General features: G+C 44.2%; 2 protein-coding genes across 3 annotated transcripts in view; both read left to right on the forward strand.

Annotated features, from left to right (window-relative positions):
- The first annotated feature begins 476 nt into the window (after positions 1-476).
- LOC145439842 (uncharacterized) overlaps positions 477-20,100 on the forward strand; it is a 138,496-nt gene continuing 118,872 nt past the window's right edge. For both annotated transcript variants that reach the window (XM_080317482.1, XM_080317481.1), the window contains exon 1: positions 477-495. The gene's annotated coding sequence lies outside the window, so the exon portion shown is untranslated. The remainder of the gene's footprint in view (positions 496-20,100) is intronic.
- Positions 1,116-4,138, forward strand: LOC145439997 (uncharacterized). The gene has a single exon (XM_080317661.1). The coding sequence runs from the start codon at positions 1,116-1,118 to the stop codon at positions 4,035-4,037; it is 2,922 nt and encodes a 973-aa protein (XP_080173787.1). The 3' UTR covers positions 4,038-4,138.

Here is a 20,100-nt window from a genome sequence, read left to right on the forward strand (position 1 = left end):
AAAAGCTTACACCAATACTAAAGGAACCCAGATAGATGACGGATTGTAATCATTATTAGTTCGTGCATGACTATTGTAATTGAGGGATGTGAAACGATATGTCATGTATGTACTTTTCGGCAGGAAAGGCCGTCACATGCATTATATGTGTAAACCAACCGTGGAGCTACTTTTCGGCAGGAAAGGCCGTCACATGCATTATATGTGTAAACCAACCGTGGACTACTTTTCGGCAGGAAAGGCCGTCACATGCATTATATGTGTAAACAAACCCTTGGATATACACACATTCGGCAGGAAAGGCCGTCGCATAAAAATGCGTAAACAAACCTTGGAGTATTTAAAACGTTTTAATCGTGCATGATGTTGAGTAGGCTAAACCATGCCTTGGGTTATAATTGATGAATGTTGTGTATGCCAATTTAACCGAGTTTTGCATAGAGTTACCTCATTTCCGCTTGCATGATTATAATTGGAGTATTTGGTTGTATTAAGGTTTAGATTACACGTTAGTATAGGTTAGTTTAGAATTCTGGACCTAACGGTCATTGATTACTTGGATATACAACATTGCAACCGCTACGGATACTTCAATCAATATCCAAGAACGTCGTCTGGACAACTCGAGTACAAAAGAAGAGTCAACTCCTCACCGCGAAATAACCCGAACCAAGTGTGGACTACTCGCATAACAATCGTTATTGGAGCTGCACTTTAAAATATCTGGAGGCACCACTGGGAGACATTTCCGGTATAACGTTGACCACTCGATGTGCCCAAAGACGACCATCGTGAAAGCCGTACTAGTCGCATCCGTGATCACATCCGCCATCTCACTTTTGGTGATAATAATATCGGTCTCCGGACACAGCGTACCGTCGTTCCTTGCATCCCTATTGTTACCCACACCTTCGATCACCACTACAACGACCGAGTCGTTTGTAGTTACTGGAGGTCACCTCGTCACGACCCAGGTCACGACCCAGGGACCGGTGATCCTGAGTAACTTAACCTCATCTACAGAGGTCCAAGCCCAGAACGTCACCTCTTCAAGCCAATAAGAGGCCCAATATCAACAAAGAGACAATCGCAGTTTTAACCAAATTACGCCAACAATGTTGAAGTTGTTTAGAAAGAAAAAGAAGCCGTCGAAGGCGGCTGGCGAACTCGAGCAGGGGATCAAACTGCTAAAAGCAACACAGAAACGCCACGAAGATGTACGACAACAAGAAGAACAGCTGGCAAGGAACGTAGCGGAACAAACAAAAGCGCTTAAAGAAATTAAGTCGACTCTGCCCGAAACGATGAAAGGGTTAGAGAAAGCCAAGAAGGAAGTGAGGCAGGCTCAGGCTGACCTCAAAGCAGTGTGCAGCGCAACTTCAAAAGCAAGCGGGAAAGTTTCCACCGCAGTGCTGAATGAAATTTTAAAGTCAGAATTTGAACTGGGCGTGGCACACGCGCAAGTGACTGGAGATAAACCTCCACCACCTCCTTCTCTGTCTGTAATGGCTACAGCACCTCCACCGGCATATAACCCGGCTGCTGTACAAACGAGCATGGACGTGGCACCTATGCCCACGTTTACGGTTCAAAAGGGTCTGGATTGCCATACGGTAACGGCTGTGTACCCTACGTTGCCGGACTCAGAAACAATCCCTCCAGGCTCTAAGCCTGGACTTGCTCCGAGTTTCCGCACAGGAAGCGGGACACGCCCTAAACAAATAGGCGCGGAGGGAGGTCCGACCCCAAGGTCCTACGATCATCTGCGAACGCTTGCTAGTATAAATAGCCCTCGTCTAACGAGATACCTCGTGGACACGCCCGGACCGCTCCAATCGGAGGAAACAGAAACCGATACTGGACCGGATTCCGACGGTGGCTATCCGCTAACCCATGAACAACTCGATAAGTGGCTCGAGGGCCGACAGGCGACTAAAGGATCCCAAGGTCGGACGAACAGCACGGATAGCGATCAGACAAGACGCGTCACCTTCCGGGAGGACCAACAGCCACGAAACGGTGACGAGAACTCTGGTCGCATAGAGGATAAGGTCAACGCCCAGTTGAGTCGATTGACTCAGAGGATGGACAAGGCAAGGGAGTCTTTGGCAGCTTGCAGGAACGCCACAACGAACCTTCTCAGCCAAGAGCACTTTGCGACGGGATATGGGGAAGACAGATCGGGTAGTCCAGAATGCCTAAGGCTGCCGCGATACGCGTCCACTCCTAGGGAAGGCGGGGAGAGACCACGAAGTCCAGCCCCACGTCCGCACCCACTCCCGCAACATCCGATGCTCACCACGCCTGTGAGGTTTCAATCGGAGAAAGAAATGCTACAGCTGATGATGGATCCAGGTGACATGCCTCTTCTGAAATGGATGGCGAATACGATGAAACGCGTACGACACGGTGAAGGTGACACCGATGCGGATATTATCCTGGCTAACGCCATGCAAAAGAAATTGCGAAGTGCGGGGCGTACCAAGCAAGCCAACCAGCTGGGGAACTTCTTTAACACCAATTCAGGGAATGCGAAGTGGACCTCTGTCATGAAGGCGCTATCGCTATCCAATCCTCAAGGATTGGTAAACAATGAGAGGGTAATCAACGATTTCCGAAGAAATTATTGTTGGGAAAAAGAGCCATTGCCGCTCCTGAACAGCGCTCTGAAACAGCTGGAGATAAACATGTATGATGAGATCAAAGCGAATCAGGACGGACTGCGACTCTTCCGCAATTTGCGACAAAAATTACCAGAATCCCTTAGACTGCTCATGCGGGGTTGGGACGACAAGTCATGGCAAGATGTGGCGGAGGAACTGCAGTTATACTGGAACTCCGAGTTCTTGGACGAGCAGGAAATGAGTCTACCTACTCGGGTGCCCGATAAAACACGCGAGAAGTCGGTGTCACTACCGCCGGTACACATCTATAATGTTCAGCCTACGGGACCTATGATGCACAGCTATCCCACGCACGGGAGTAGTGATGGACAGCTAAATACTCCCCCTCACCCGGGAACAACGCCACCTCCGGTGGTGCAGTCACCTTCACCACTACAGCAGCCGGACATTTTTGGTGGTGCAAGTACACCCCCTAGACCGGTAGGACAGATGCCGCCGCGACAATTGGCCGATGACGGCCGACGCCGCAACCCACATCGTATGGCTCGGACCGGTCGTCCGCCTGCCAACAGCGGAAACGGTTATGGACCTGGAAGACGGGTACAGGCCCCGAGGCCTGGACAAACGCGACCTCAGAACGCCCGCAATGTACCGTCAGGACCTGCGGGACAACCGAGGTTTCAACCTGGACCGAGTGCTTCAAATCATGGCCCGCGAATGATGAGTCCGCGAATGATGAACACACAGGATTCAGGAATGGGGGGAGATAGCTCGCAAATCACCCCGTCAAACAGCCAGGAAGCTCGCAACATAGCAGAAACCCAAGGTGAGAGGTACAATTTCCTTGGTAATCCTAACATCTTCGCCCCTCTAGGCTTGTACTTGGATCCACCCCGAGGACAAGCACTCTCGGTGTGTTATTACTGCAAGGCACCTGGACATCAGTCCCGAAATTGTGTAGCCAAGTTTATTCTTTGGCTCAACGACGAGGCACTTGCCAAAGATGACACCTTAGGATGGGTCATACGAGCGCGGACACGGCCAGTACCTGCCTACCTAAAGGAAGCCGCGGAACGAAACTGGGGACCATTTCTAAGGCAGAATAACCTACGAACGATCCGGGACCTTGACAGGTATCTTGCGACCCAACGCTCTCCTTCATTTGTTCAGCGAACGGTCCTGTGCGAAAACTACTTCGACACGCGACCGAAGAATCGGGATAGGACCCATTGGCACAATAGGGACCAATGGGGTCCCCAAGGACCGCCAGCCCAACCACCACAAGGCAGTGGCCACGTGGCCTGGACAGAGCCGTCGTACCCGCGAAACTCACGTCGGTACGATGCCTCTCACTGGACGGATGAAGAGCTCGACCAAGGAATACAGCTCTCAAAAAACGTCTTGGGGTGCTGATTGATCCGGTAAATCAGCTCCCAGACAATTTACTTCCACAGCACGCAAAAACTTTACATAATGCTTCTTTACCCCTATTTACCTTTCTTGATACACCGGATAACCCCCTACAACCAGACTTTACGGAGTTATTCGGCGGTCGGCTTTTGTACCTAGTTGATTCAACAACTGGCACAAAATTTCTGGCCGACACGGGTAGTATACCCAATTTGATTATGAAAAAAGTTGTAAAAAAGATGTACCCAAAAAGCTGGGAGGAACGCCAACCCCTGGATATGAAGTTACGTGGTATAGGGGGCTCCTCTCACGTGGATTCTTTGGTTATAATTGACTTTGATGGACTACCGGTTCCATTTGCAACCGGGGATGGAGTCCCTCTCAATATTGTTGGCCTAAAATGGATTGACCAAGTCCAACAATTACCAAGCATAGCAACGGAATTAAAAACCCCGTCTAACGCAAATGAAGAATTATCTTTAGTAACACTACATGACGAGAACCCGTGTGATGAACGGGACGGAACCAACGTCGAAAGCAGTACTCGCGACACTGTAATCGACGATGGGTTGATGGAGGCTGCAAACCAAGATAGCGTGGAGCGGAAAATTGCCGCTGGCGCGAGTGCCAAGATGGAAATCGCCACTGGTGCGAACGACGAGTTGAGAATTACAACCAACGTCACACAGAACCTAAGGGAAAATGCTGGTGTCGAGACAGGAATGCCTGCTGACACCATTAATGAAGACGTCGAGCGTGGAAGGCCCGCTGGCGTAATTGAGGACCTGCACGAGAAAACTGGTCCTGTAAACTATCGCGGATGCACTTGTCCGGATGAATGTAATAATCCGGCCCACAGATGCATGGCGATCACTACAACTGATTGGGACCTGCACGAGAAAACTGGTCCCAAAAGCCCTCGTGGATGCACTTGTCCGAAGAACTGCAGAACTTCGGCCCATAGATGCATGGCGACTGCTACAGCTGACGTCGAGCGTGGAATGCCCGCTGGCGTAAATGAGGACCTGCACGAGAAAACTGGTCCTAAATGCTCTCGTGGATGCACTTGTCCGAATGACTGCGATGATTCGGCCCATAGATGCATGACGACAGCCACAGTAACGACTACTGTCCCGAAAGGTTCAAACGAAGCAGCTATTGTCGATCAACCGGATATACGTCCGGCCATGTCCGACAAGGAGTCTGGGGATTTTAGGATGCACGTCTCCCCAGAAACAGGGTCCCCGACGGGAGAAATCGATTCCGTCGGCGTGACGGTAGGCGCGGGCACGCGCCGAGATCAGAGGCCTATGGCAAAGGACCTCACCCTCTCTCTACCAACACCGAAACCTCGATCATCACGAAACCCACACCAGCCTATGGCTGGACCGGTTACTACGTATATTTTACAGAAAAACACCCACCCAAGCGTCAAGACGGAACTTGAGAATATCTGTGCTCAATCAGTAGCACTGGCCAAACTTCCGTACAAACCTCCTGACCTGACGACCCCAGAAAATACCATCATACCCGATGAAGTCTGGAAAGCCGTCTACGCACCGTTTGCATCCGAACTCGAGGACCTGCGGGGCCACCTAGGCGCCCCACAAGCCATGAAATACAGATGTGACATCGAACTTAAGGACCCGTCGACGAAACCATTTGTATCAGGGCCTTATAATCTGAAGGGGGAGGGCCAAGCGAAGGCTTTAAAAGAAGCAGTGGACAACTTCCTAGACTTGGGCGTAATCGAACAAGGATTCGCCGAATGGAAATTGGCAATATTTGTTGTCCCTCAAAAAATGAATGAAAGACAGAAACAGGAGGACGGATGGAAGCAATCATGGAGGGTGGTACAGAATCTCCAACCCCTGAATGCAGCCATAAAATCGATAGAAGTACCTCCGCCGCTAGTACCGGATGTAAAGCAACTAGCCCAAGGCAGAGAAGTGCTTTCCCTCCTAGATCTGAAAAAGGCCTATTTCCACATGGATGTCACGGAAAGGTCTAAACAGTACGTGGGCATAGCAATCAAAGGAATGCACGTACGATGGCGCAAGATGCCGATGGGTCTAAAGACCGCAGTTGCTCTTTGGAGCGCGAACATGCAGGAATGCGTGGTGAAACCCATCACGGAAAAATACCAACAACATATGAAACGAAATGGCCGGTCGGATGAGGAAAATGCGACGCCTATGGAGGCCTACATAGACGACATTTTCCTTAGCACAAAAACGGTGGACGACCATTTGGTACTACTACGACTGGTGTTTGAACAACTCGCGAAAATGAAATTGACGGTCAGTGTCAATAAATGCTTCATTGGAAAGCGGAGGGTAAACCTATTGGGTGCAACCCTGACGGGAAAAGAAATCGAAGTTCAGCCCGAGAGGATAAGGGCTCTGCGGGAACTTTCACCGCCCCATAACATATATGAGTTACGGGGATGGATTGGCGCTCTCCGCTACATCTCTGAACACATCCCGGAATTGAGCTTGAAGCTAGCTAAGTTCGACGCACTAACAGGCAACGTCCCAGCAACTCAAGGAAGAGTGACGCCGGTACTTTGGAACGATGAACTGGTGCAAGACTACAGAATGGCACAAGCTTCACTCGACGATGCCAGGGTTTTGTACCACCTGGATCCGGAGCTCCCTCTTTTTGTAGAAACGGATGCGTCAGATGTAGGGTTCGGGTCTGTGATCTTCCAGACGGAGGAAGGAAGCAAACCGCCGTTTAAAGAAGTGTATCCGATCGCTTATTACAGCCAGAAATGGGTAACTCCGGCGGCAAAAGCCTACGACCCATGCACTAAGGAACTAAAAGCCCTAAAAGATTCGGTGGAAAAATGGCAGTCGATGCTGCGTGCCCTACCCTTTACGATAATCACGGATAACACAGGGGTGTTCGGACTCCTTAAAAGGATGACGGACAAGGCAAAGAACCCGAGTCCAAAACCCCTGATTCAAAGATGGCTCAATCATCTCTCGGGATTCCAAATAAAGGAGGTAATCCATTTAAGCACACTGCAAGTATTCACGTCGGATGGATTGTCTCGATCCTATTGGATGGAGATGGCCGCTGGGGACGACGACCCACATGTTTGGGCAACGATCCCGAAGCAAGAAGAACCTTGGTACACGCTGAAAATTCCCCGCGGAGAGAAAATACAACGGGTATTGATGTTTCACTGTCGGCACGAAAGTTGCGATAACGCAATGGACGGGTACCATCCTTGGGAAGATACCTGCCGTGTAATTTGGGAGAAACTTGGCGTACCAATGAATATCGAAGAAATAAAATCCATCATGGGGAAATGCGACAGGGCCGTAGTCTCAGAATCAGGACTCGCCGCCGCACATGGGCATACAAAGGGAATACCTCCTCCGTATAAGGAGTACAAAGGGAGCGAGGTATTGTACCATATGACCACCAGGGAAAATGCAAAGCACATTAAGCTTTTGGGCATTGAACGAATAAACAGGAGATTTATTCACTTAAGCAAGACAAAAATAAATAAGTCAAGAATGCGCAATGCGGCCCTCCGCATGAAAGCCGCAGACCTAAGAGAAAAAGGCCTCAAATTGTTACAATCACAAAATCCAGACGTCGTGCTGTGTAAAGGACCGATCCCCGCCGAAATCTTACTGCAAGATTAAGAGTTTGACGGTGTGTGCAAAATACTGCAAAATGGAGGCGGACGAAAGAAGCTCAAACCTCGTAACTAATTATATGCTGAGTCAGCATTTTCGGAAGCGACATTCGAGAGAATGCAAAAAGGAAAAAGGCAAAAAAGAGAAAGTGCGCTCCATGAAAACAATGAGTGTTCATGGGGAAACATTAAAGTAGACGTGTTCACCATGACCGGGAAATACCGGCGTATAGTTCACAAGTTCCCTTAATTTTACTTATTACGCAATTCACATTTTTTTGCTTATTCTGCAATTCGCCTTTGTGCTTGTTACGCAAGCCGCAATCTTCGGCCAGTTCGCGCGAATTAAATTTACTTTCCACAGACTTAACCAGGGCCGAAATCAGAAAAAAACTTCTCCATTTTTAAAAACCTGATGTTATACTTGTAACAGTCACTGTTAACTCCCTAGCGCCCGAAACTACTAAAACCTACTTCGTTCAAAACGTGGTTTTTCGTGTATATAGTGTAGTTATCATCATATGTGTATGATTTTGACTCACAATATCGTCCTTTCACACATTATTAGTCAATCCAAGTTCTACAATTTAGCGGAAAACACTCCTGTTTGGGGCAAGTTGTCCGCAGAATCTGTCACGAGGTTCAGTAACTTCTCAAAGGGTCGTAAGGAGGTTAGGACTTGGGTATCTCTAACCACGCCACCATCGCCAATCGAAAGACAGCGAGCAACAAACCGGTGGGCTCGACAGCGGTAATCACCCACGGAATGCTAGGCGACTGAACCCTTCCTTGCCACGTAACATTTAGGTACAAAGCCCCTTCTGTCGAGCACCATAATACAACATCAATTACCAAGGTAGACTAATTCAGTAGGTTAATGGTGTTGTTATTTATCCGTTCCAATATTCGAAGATAAATCTATATTTAGACTTCAATAGATTTTGGTGAACATTAAATCTTTCCACGGCCGGAAAACTTCAACGCGACAGAACCCACTATGCGCGACGCAACCGCACGCCCGCACTAATCCGCCGTCACACAACCCCGACAATCCATGCCAAGCGCAACTACCCCTCTATTCAGCTATTCCAAAATGTACCTTTTTCTCGTGACAGGCGCAAATGTTGCTATAGTACATAATACATTTACAATGTGTGTGGAATCTGCACAGTTCAAATTCAAAATATGGTCGACACCACGCATATTAATTCTAGTTATTGTTATTGTAAAACCATGTACTTTTTTGCCTAAACTGCAAAGGGTAAGTTGTTGATAGTTCGCATTCTACCATTTTGAGCTATACTACTTTATGGCCTTTCAACAGAATACCTATTCATAACTGCCTGCACCGCACAAGAGATTTCCGGTAATTTTTGTGGAAATCGGTACTTTAATTCAATTATTGATCTTACGCGCAGTCGTGACTGGTGCTATGTACATACTGTTTTGTTACTGACATATGTCAGAATTACCACTCTTCTTTGTGTACTCGAATGCACGATGTAGCGCATTGTGTAATGCAATTTACTTATACTAAACCAAAGCCGCGAAACAAGCGGTATTCACTTCGTGTCGTTAGACAGCAGTAGTTGTAAAAACCAAATTGACAGAAGTGTTGGAAAATCAACTCACCCGACACAAAAACCTACCCACTGGTTCCGAAATATCTAATGCAAATGGTGATGCGGTATGCACGCATAACCACCTGCATTCATGCAGCTTACAACACCGACCATGATAACAATTTAGAATTGCTGTTAATACTTTTTGGCCACAACTATTCACTCGCTAGCCAATAGTTAGAATTCACGAGTTACTGATAAAGCAGTAAGTTACCGAATGTTTGGGGGACCAGTATGGTAGACATTGGTGGGGTTACTTCTTAGTCACTTGGGCAATTAAATTAACGACCATTACTTCAGCGGGCCTTTCAACATTTTTCTATTTATTAGCATATTCGTCAAGCAAAGTCCGCTACAACAGATATATTTTCCTTGAGCATTCAAAGCTAGTGTTTTCCGTAACTTTGTGGCTTGTTACATCACGCAATTCTACATTATAATGTCAGCTAATTTCAATTTGGATTCAAAAGTGCACATGCACACTGTGTGCGTTCACCTTTGACCAAAAGTGATCGTCAGACTGTGGTGTGAACACACACGTCTTCATAGATATGCCATTCCAATAACGTGCATATTGCGTAGCTTTGTACTGAATGCTTAATATGTTGCGATGTGGCAAATGGAGGTTTCAAAGCTTCCATAGTTGAAAATAATATCGCTCAGACGGTAGACAGACATAAAATTAACACCAACAATCTCCCCCACCTTCAAGAAATACAATTATTAATTCATTAGTTCAATTATTTCGTCTTTATTATTGACAATTTTAATTTGTCCTGCAAAGCAATAGCTGTTATTTACGTTTACTGGTTATTACGACGAGCAACACCCCTAATATATTTTCTAGTACTGTTTTTGCAGTACTTGGACCAACTCGATAGTCTCAGCACTATGTTATGTGCTGTGGTCGTTGCGAATAGTATTATTATTATTATTTGGTCCCTGGTCTAATCGTCGCAAATATTATGTTCGCAGTTGGCGTCCAGCTCTCCGTCACGTCGTTTCGGCCCAATGTTGTTGGAACATTCTGGCCATCCCCTGACGAAATGAATCTGGTTAATTTGGTACTTACCTTCCGACCTTGATCTCGGGTATGATAGTCCGCCCTGGTGCTGAAGTGTTTCTTGCTTGTGACGTAGTTGTTCGTTTCGATTTTTCTGGCCACTTGTATTGTGTCAGGCACTTCGTCATGGTGTTGAGTTGTTGTTACGAGACGATTGATTACACGGATTGGTTGCGTATAGGGCTCAGTTTCGAACGTATTGCGCACCCGCGCTTTTAATACTGGACTTGACATTCTACGTAGCTCGGTCAGAACCGGGGTATTAATTTGGGATGATTTTATTCTACCAGAACTGAGCGGTCCAGACGATGGAACCGCGGCTGGAACCATGATCGCTACAATAGCACCGCTTGTGGCTCGAATATTGACGTTTTGGTCTATTTTGTTCAGGTGTCTCATCGGAAATGCTTGTGGTGTTTATTCGTGTGACATTTGTGTACTGCCCCTGACGGGACCAAGCGCAGTACATTGTATGTCCTTCTTTGACGGCCTGCGTAGATATGCGTAGGCAAACAGCACAACATGTGTGGACTATCAGATCCCTACCGCCATGTGCGGGGCTAACGTCGTTTTTCTCGACAACTCATAACTCTACGATTCTCTCCCATTTGATCCCGTGCTATTCATATGGCAGGGTGGTTTTTTTTCACTTGTTCCTTACTAGACCTAGTGATTCTTCCACCCTTAATTCAATGTATATGTGCAACACTCCCAATCCTATAACACACCCACTTTCTGATGCAGCAACTATTGCCGTAGTAATCTCCGGGTACTTATTTCACTAGTACCGATCATTTCTACTAGGATTAACTATGGCAGGGGTTCTCAACCCGCGGCCCGCGAGATCTTTCATTATGTTCGCAATTACTAAAGACACATTATTGCTACATATTAATTTAGCTCTCTTATCGCACCGTCTCCGTTTCATTTGATTTATTCTCATTCTTTAATGTGTTCTGGTTTCTTGATTTATGGTCTAGTTTCTTATTGTTTTGGATAGGTTTTCGGAAAGTTCCATCTAGAGTTATACATATTGCCTGATCTTAGAAAAATCGTTGCTACCTAGGTGACAAGCCCAGCAATCTATATTTTGAGCCATTATTGTTATGATTGCCGACGACGTTAAAGACGCATGGTGCATATCGCCTGATCTCGCAGAAAATCGTTGCTAGCTAGGTGTCAAGCCCAGCAACCCTTATTTTGAGGCATTGTTAAGATTGCCAAAGACGTTAAAGACGCATGGTTCAAAATTGCTTGGGTTATCGCTAAGCCCATGGAATCTGCTAGAAAAGGTGTGTTTTCAACAAAACGTTACTATACTGTGCGAATCTTCGCTGTTTCAGGAATTTAGCAGCAAGGACAACTTCACCTAACAAATTTCGAAGCTACAGTTGTTTGATTCAATCGTGACCAGAATAGTAACAGCAATGTCAGTTGATATTTTGTCGCATGTTTTGAAATACGTTGCCGCGTTGACTACTTTAACCTATCATTGGACAAAATCCACGGACATCACACCGCTAATTGTATGGGTGTATTCTATCGGAGTGGACATATTTGTAGATGACCAGGGACCAGCAAACAACATCAACTTGACAAAGCTGACTTCTGTAACTATTGGGGCAGGGCATCAGCCATGAAAGGAAAGGAGAAGGGTTGATTGGATTGTTCAGAAATTTCCCCGAACATTGGACTTCTTCTCTTATCACAGAGCTCAGAGTGAGAATGGCTTCTGTGACGTAAAAGTTACTGTAATTTTATACTTGCTCGCTCACGCATTGAAAGCATTGAGAGTTCAGTTCTCTGGTACAATGGTTTGAAGGTGCACATACCGAGTTGGGAACGAATGTAATGCACCCTCCATGAAGGGATTTACTTGTTCCATCATAAGATGGCATAATCTCACTAGAAACGATAACTGTAAGCTTACGAACAATGTCCATTATTGCTGTAGAATGCATCCAAATGTACTAAATGTCCATATACGACTGGTAAAAATATGCTATATTAGCCTAAATATTAAAGTAGTCCACAAATATACGGTAATAATGTTCTGCGGCCCGCAGCAGTTTTTGCTGACAAGATGCGGCCCGTTATGCAAGTAAAGTTGAGAACCCCTGAACTATGGCTATATTGTTGTCATTACCCAAAACAATTTATTTAGTGACATTTGAGCAGATATCTAAGTGGAAAATAAGACGATTCGTAGCCATATTTCGTAACCGATCAGATGAGTCACCTATACAGAGGAAGCAGTTTCTTGACGCACCTCCGCATGAAGTACCTTGCGGATAAATTCAATCCTTCATTATATTGGCCAAAAATCCGGTTCGAGACTAGTACAATGAAACGATATTTCTACTTTTTTTGACAGGAACTAGTGAGCCGTTAAGTGAGAGTTAGATATTGGAAATTTTCCGGCCGCAGACTTCATAGTTTGTGCCCCTTTGTTCTAAATCATGACGAGATCTAATCTAGCAAAAATAGGCTTTTCCGTGGGATTTCTGAACCAATAAATAAGCGGCTCGAGATGATTCGCGACTCGAAGGTAGTGACTTGATCCTAACACTGTCTCCAAATGAATGTGTCTCATAGGTCCGTAGCCGCTCGTTGCACACCCCTACACTAAAGCATCCCAGCTGTCTTCGGCGCCGTTCACCAGTGAAAACTAGTCGGATAAATATTATCGCGAATTCAAATAAACAACTTGTGTACTACACAGGTCGGCACATTTTCATGGTCCAGTCATATATTCTGTGTGTCTCGTTTATTGGCTATAGTGCCCAACACAGTGACCTTGGATATGCAGAAACTATCCACAGGATTTCACGCAAAGCGCGGTGAAATTTCTTTGCAAGAAATTCGGAAAATATTACATACATATTAACAGATCTCTCTATGGTACCGTGGCGACCCTAAATCATACCCTTTGCGACCCATACTTTAAGAATTAGGGGGAATTATTTGGGTTACGGTAACTTGCATATATGAGTCTGTGATGATAGAAGTTTGTACCATCTACGTGCCCCGTGTTAATCGGACCGCCATTGCGAAAATATGATGACTGTTCAGAGAATGAAAGCAGAAAGTAAATTTTACGTATTTTCCGTCTGTCTCAGACTCAGACGGGCTGATCCACTTTATGCCTGCCACTACACCCACTTTGGAACAAGATTTTGGATTACGGAATAATTAAAGTACGTAAATAATAATTCACTACGGCTGCTACGAGGCAAAGTTATCGTAAATGTTACAATTAGTGTCGTGTCGTAAGTCAAACAAATTTATACAACTGAGTCGCAAAGACAACAGTGAGGGAGCCAGTGCGTTCGAATTTCCTATTAGGTTTTTTGATTTATTTCACGTCAGAAATAGTAACAATTATTTGTGATATTCATCTGCACTCATCCGGATTTTTATCCGCACTCATCCGCACCACGCTTGTCATCCGCACTGCATTTTATCCATTCGCACAAGTGCGCACCATCCACAGGTTGAAAAGCACTGGATAAGACAACAAACGCATCAATGTAGAATCCATGGACATCTGCTTGAAATCGGATATCACGAGACTGGTAAATTCGTTCAGTTGTTGGGTTGTCGAACAATATGAAGATGGGGCTACTATCCTCAAAGAATTATCGTGTCAAGAGGAATTACAGATTCACCTAATGCATGTACGTCCAATTGATACATTAAAAGCTTTACTCCACGATCAGAAAAATCCTCAATGCATCAACTACGTTACACAGCGTTAATACAAGACTAATACTGCAACTGGTTCCAGTCGATGAATGACAATAACTTCACACGCAATGCTTCACACAATGACAATACATAACTGCAACTTTCTCGTTTCATCACCACGCTACACTGTTCACGTGACTAATCATTCCGCTAGAAGTCATACCATAGCCTCTGTAGAACGCCTTAGTAGCAAAACACCATATTGTAATACTAACAATAACAAGAAGAACTTGAAAGCGATGCAGTCTGCAATGTCATATATTATTTGAAATGACCTATAATTCGTCATATAAATGACCACGTTACGAAATCGTTGCGTTAAAAATGAGAGGCAGGAAGAAAAATTAAAATCATATACACAGCAACACTCGTGGGTATCCCATAGGCGGGGGTCACCAACTCATAGCAGCTCATAGTTCAAAATAAAATGAAAGTAATGGTCATGTTGTATTTGTATTTTGTTAGTAAAATGTCATTTCTTTTGTTGTAACTTTGCCCGTCGCCCATAGAGGGCACAGCGTTGTATTGACGTGAAGTTTTTAAAACGTGGTTGACAAACTGTGTGGTCTATTTATCTTGATATTGAATTCATGCGGGTCACGGGCACGGGCTCTAAGACACTCGACAAGTTTTAAATAGTTTTGAGTTGACAACCCGTGTCATAGAAGAAGTATATCGTGATGCTCTATTTCGTAATCATGCGCTCACAAAAATAGGGAAGAAGCTGCGAACATTTCTCATCATTTGGACCGGGAATATCGATGTTTTGGGATATTGGAACAAAATAGTCCATGCAATGTTCACCTCCCGTCGGTTCGATTGGACCATTAACAATCCGTCCCCATGATATTTCGTTCGGAGAAAGAGCAACGCCATCTTGAAATCGCCAAGTCAGGCCAATGTCGAGAATATCAGTTGCACCAACCCATACTCTCCACACACTTGTCGGCACACCAAGAGCTTTCATCACTGTGGCGCTGAAAAGCGAAGTAGTTCAAGATATTACTGGAAGCTTGCCAGTCGACTCTTTTCGACATTTATGCGTGTATATAGGTCAGGGGTCGGCAAACTTTGGAGCTCGCGGGACGCATTCAACATCGGAATGCATTCGCGGGACGCACTATATAAAATTGGGATTATAGAAACCAGAACGCAATGCAGGTATTTGATTATACAGTGAAGACATGGGGACGATATATATATATGTTTATTTAAAACAAACCGAACATTGCTTTGAGGACATCGTACACGTGTCAAAAACAGTTGCGGGATTTCATAGGCTGGTCGACCTCAATAACTAATTTGTCAAGAGACGTAAGTCGGCTGTCCCGATTCTTAGAACAGGATTGAAATTCAAATCTGTAAGCAGCGATCTGTTGATGGATTTACTAATTCCACTTTTTGGTTCAGTGACAGGACACAAAATGCTGACAGCATCATAGCAATGTTAGCTTGCTTCAAACACGCTTCTATCTTCATGTATAGATAAAATAAAAATATCCTAATTCTGCGCATGTAGAGAACGAATTCACCTAAGACACGCGCTAATCGTTTTTTTATAAGCACATTCCTGAAATGATTAGAACTGAAGTTGCCAATCTGAAATCACACTCGTGATCCGAATTATGTCAATATCGTTTAGGATTTATGTGATGTTTTAGCAGTTGAAACCTTTCAAACTGCGTGGGCCTTGGGATCGGGCTGTCGCGCCAGAAATTAAACATAAAAAATAATACAGGAAGTATTTACCTAAAAACATCGGTTCTCAAACTCTCTAAGACACGCCACCCCGTTTGATGGTGACAGATTTCGTGCCCCCTTATCGTCATATCACAAACCGCAACCAGGATGCTTATAAACTTAACAGATAGTTTGGTGGCATGGAAGATTACGACTGTGGATGAGAGATTTTTAAATAAGAAATTCAGACTAAATGCTGAGCAATAACGATGAATTGGATGCATATTGCGCGGAGCGCGAAGAAAATTTCAGTTGAGCCCAGCTTCGCGCCCCCGTCACATGCTTTCACGCCCCCAGTTTGAGAACCAATGCCTTCGAATTATCATGGTGAAATATACTGAGAAAAGGCTTCATTAAGTCCCTGCATTAATTCGATATTCAGTACACATTTTATCAATTTTATCTTTAGACTCTCGCGGGCCGCACAGAACGGTGTTGTGGGCAGCATGTGGCCAGCGGGCCGTAGTTTGCCCACCTCGGAGGGTATATAGGTGATGGAATCGAAACAGCAATCAATGAATCGATTCGGTTGCACTCGAATCCGAATACTATCAAAAACTTAGGGGAAATTGCCTACCGTTTCTTACCTTCGCTACAAAAACAGTAAGGAACGAGAAAATGTTTGCGGGGACATTACTTACTACACAATACTCCGACTCTAATCTCGGGCCGTCCTATACCTAAATTAAAATTAAAGGCCAGAATGAAATATTTTATTGGAATACATATTTTATTGGAAAGTGATGGTGGTGGTTCACGTTCGCGATCTGTGTGTGAAACTCGGAATTTTAGAGGTTCGCGTTTGCAAACGAACATCGATAGGTTCTACAATCTACACTGTGAACGTTTTTCATCAACTACAATTTTTTAAATGTAACCTCAACGTCTTTGAATGAAATTACTTCCATTTTGACTTCGGACCCCTCTCTGCATGGCACTGGGATCATGGAATGAAATTCAGCACTAAACTAAATTCGACCTTGCCAATTTCAGCAATCGTATTTGCCGTGTCAGAAAAGTTTGATTAAAATATTCAGCTTATATGTTTGTGAATATTTAAGACACTCTACATCATTGCCGTTAGATTTGCCCGCAATCACGCAACATCTCGAACATAACACGGTACATGTAGGATGTAGGTAGTAGTGCGGAGCGGATCGACAACTTCTCTGGTCCGACTTCGATCCTGTTTTTCAAGTCTCTGGTTCGGCTCCGATCCGGCCCCGGTCGTATCAGGAAAATCCGACCGGATATCCAATCCGGCTCCGGTCTATTCTCCGCACTAGTAAGTATAGTCAGCGACTCAGTGAACCAATCAAATGACAATTCAACGAAATTGGGAGAATGCATCGTTGTCTAAGGTAAAAAGTTGTTCTTGTACAAATATATGCAATCAATACCGATATGTTAGGACAGTGCTTTTCGACATTTTTGTGCACTGATATCGCAGTACCGTTGTTCGGTAAGGTGTTCGCTGCTTTTTTCGGGAGTGTCGTGTAGTGATTTCTTTCGAAGCTTAAAGGGCGAACTCAATAACAATATTCACTCGCAACAATATCAATTTTCCACTAAATCGACATGTTACGTCATCGCGATGTGAATGTGTTCGCATTTCGAACGCACAAAAGAGTGAAACTGCATTTGATTCGTAGCATCAACGTTGCGACTAGCCCGCTTGGTTCATTTGCTGACAACATTCGAAAAGATGCTTCATCGTACTGAGGTATGTTAGCCGATTGGATGGTACGATGGGTGTTAAAAACAGGGATGCATTGCTATGCAAACCCACACAATCCGAGTAATTGATGACGGTTATTTATGGATAGGCTTGGGCTTCATTCACTTCTCATTCTAAGCAATACACAAGTCAACATATCTTTTAGGAACAACGTTTCGTATCCTTGTGGTTGTCAAAGCTAACACTTACACCTTCTTGAATAATTTTCATTACTCACATTAGATTCATCGTTAACACACAGTCATATCGGCCAGGGTTGCCAACTGCGGGATGGCCGTTATCGTGTTATGGCAAAATCGTACAATAATGGCAAACTGACTACAATATTGCCAAATTATTTTTAATATCCCAAATATCCTTATCGATAAAGAGGAATACGTTTCAACATTCCAATTAATCTTAAGTTAGTCTGCAGAAGGAATATCGTAAGGTGGATTTGATTTTGCGCTGCAGAGGGTGCTCAAGTTAAATCAGTAGAGTTCGCCATATTTTGTAGTACGAACAAAGGCGGTACGAATACGAACCAGGCAAATTTTTCTTATGTATCAGCAAGCTTAGTAGCATCAGAATAATTATATATAGGCCTAAGCTAGGCTTACAATATTTTGAAAATGTAAAAAGAGGACACTTTTTCAGAAGAAATTTGCAAGATGCAAAACCGGAGTAGAATTCTCAAAGACCGGTGAATTTTTCCCACTTTGTGATCGGTTGACTAAAAAAAAAAAAAAAATACCGTTTTTTTCTCCACATTGCCAGGTGGATGACTAAAAAAAAAGGTCATCTTTTCGCTCAGAGCTAAATTCACCGTTTTTCACTCCCAAATATCCGCCGCAGCGTCACTTCTGTGCTAATTTGCGGCATATCACTCGCAATTTGCTCTAAATCTGACCTAAATTTTCAAAAAAGAGGACAAAATCTCAAAAAAGAGGACACAAGGGCGTCCTCCGAGGACACTTTCAAAAAAGTCAAAAAAGAGGACAAATCCTCTTAAAAGAGGACGTATGGTAAGCCTACCTAAGCCTTAACGATCTAGAGTCGGCCTGATATCATCAGTCCAAGAACAGGAAAGCGTGTCCAAGCCTAAATTGTGTAGTTCGCATTACATGCAGGCTATTGCAATGGTCAGTAGATAAACTGCCAAGTGACTTAATAATTCGAAGAATTGCAAGATGAAGATTCATCGGACGTAAGACATCAATGTACTTACTATAATTGTATTTTTACAGCATCTAATACTTGGTTAGGTACACGAGTAAACAACCCTTGTTACAGATCTAATGTGGTAATTGTTACATTTGAAGAAAGTCGAAAGTGCCAATAAGATAAACGTAAAATCCTGCTGCCAACCAACATGAATGCCAAAATTCCAATACTTGGCATTCAAATATGCAAAATGTCAACACTGGCATCGGCTTCTATTAGCGTTGGGGCCCCGGGAAATCCCGATCCCGGGATCCCGGGACTTGAATCAATCCCGATCCCCTCCCAATAAAATCCTGGGATTTGTAAACAGCATCTACCAAGGCTTACGAATAGGGCTGGGCACAATGATTCGAGTACTCGAATCTGAATCGAGTATTAATCTTAATGATTCGAGTCGAGTAGTAAAAGGTGACTTTTTTCGAGTACTGAAATCCTGCGCTCCATGTCAATTAGAGTAAATTTATCGAGAAAAATTATAATTCGATACCATTTTCAGCTCTGGAAGCCTTGAAACTTCGATTGCTCGTATGACAGCATGCGTTACACGTATTGCAATGCTACAAATTACCTTTACATGGTGTACGACAGGCTTTATATTATTTGTGGTAGGCTAACTGTTCATATTTGAATTTTGTCATCTCCCAAACTGATGTAACGTCATAATAGGTGATACTCGATTACTCGACTCGACTCGAAGCAAAATACGCGATTCAGAATCGAATCACTCAGGTACTCGATTTTGCCCAGCCCTACTTACGAAACGCCATATCACTGATTTTGGTAATAAAGCAGTGTCACAAACTCAACTGATTGTCTAAAACAGCGTCGGCATTTTGAATTTTCAAGTATATTCGACAATATTTAACTGGAAAATATCTTATTTTGGATTTGAGAACTTAAAATTCACTCGAAAACCACTCCAAAAACCATCGCTAGGTTAAATGCCCGCTATAGCTGCGAAGTTATAACGCGACAGGTTTTACGATGACATGATGCATTTGTCGTCTCGCATGATGTCTAACTGTCTATAACTCATTCTTTCGCCAAATTATGCCAAGTACAACAATATTTTTAATAAAATAGTTAAAATATACCTTTTTCTTGGCAAACGTGATTATTACAATAGTGAATAACATTTTCACAATGTGTATCGAATGCCAGTCTGCAAGGTCCGTCAAATAAGACCTAATTGGAATTGCAAAATATAACCCTATTTGATACTGCGGCCCGCCGCGTCATCAGAAACTACGAAATTGGCCCGCAAGCAAATTTAAGTTTGAGACCCCTGGTCTGAACGATGA

Source organism: Botryllus schlosseri, chromosome 5 (assembly GCF_051294905.1).
Source record: "Botryllus schlosseri isolate E-star chromosome 5, Bs_hap1, whole genome shotgun sequence".
NCBI classification, from domain to species: domain Eukaryota; kingdom Metazoa; phylum Chordata; class Ascidiacea; order Stolidobranchia; family Styelidae; genus Botryllus; species Botryllus schlosseri.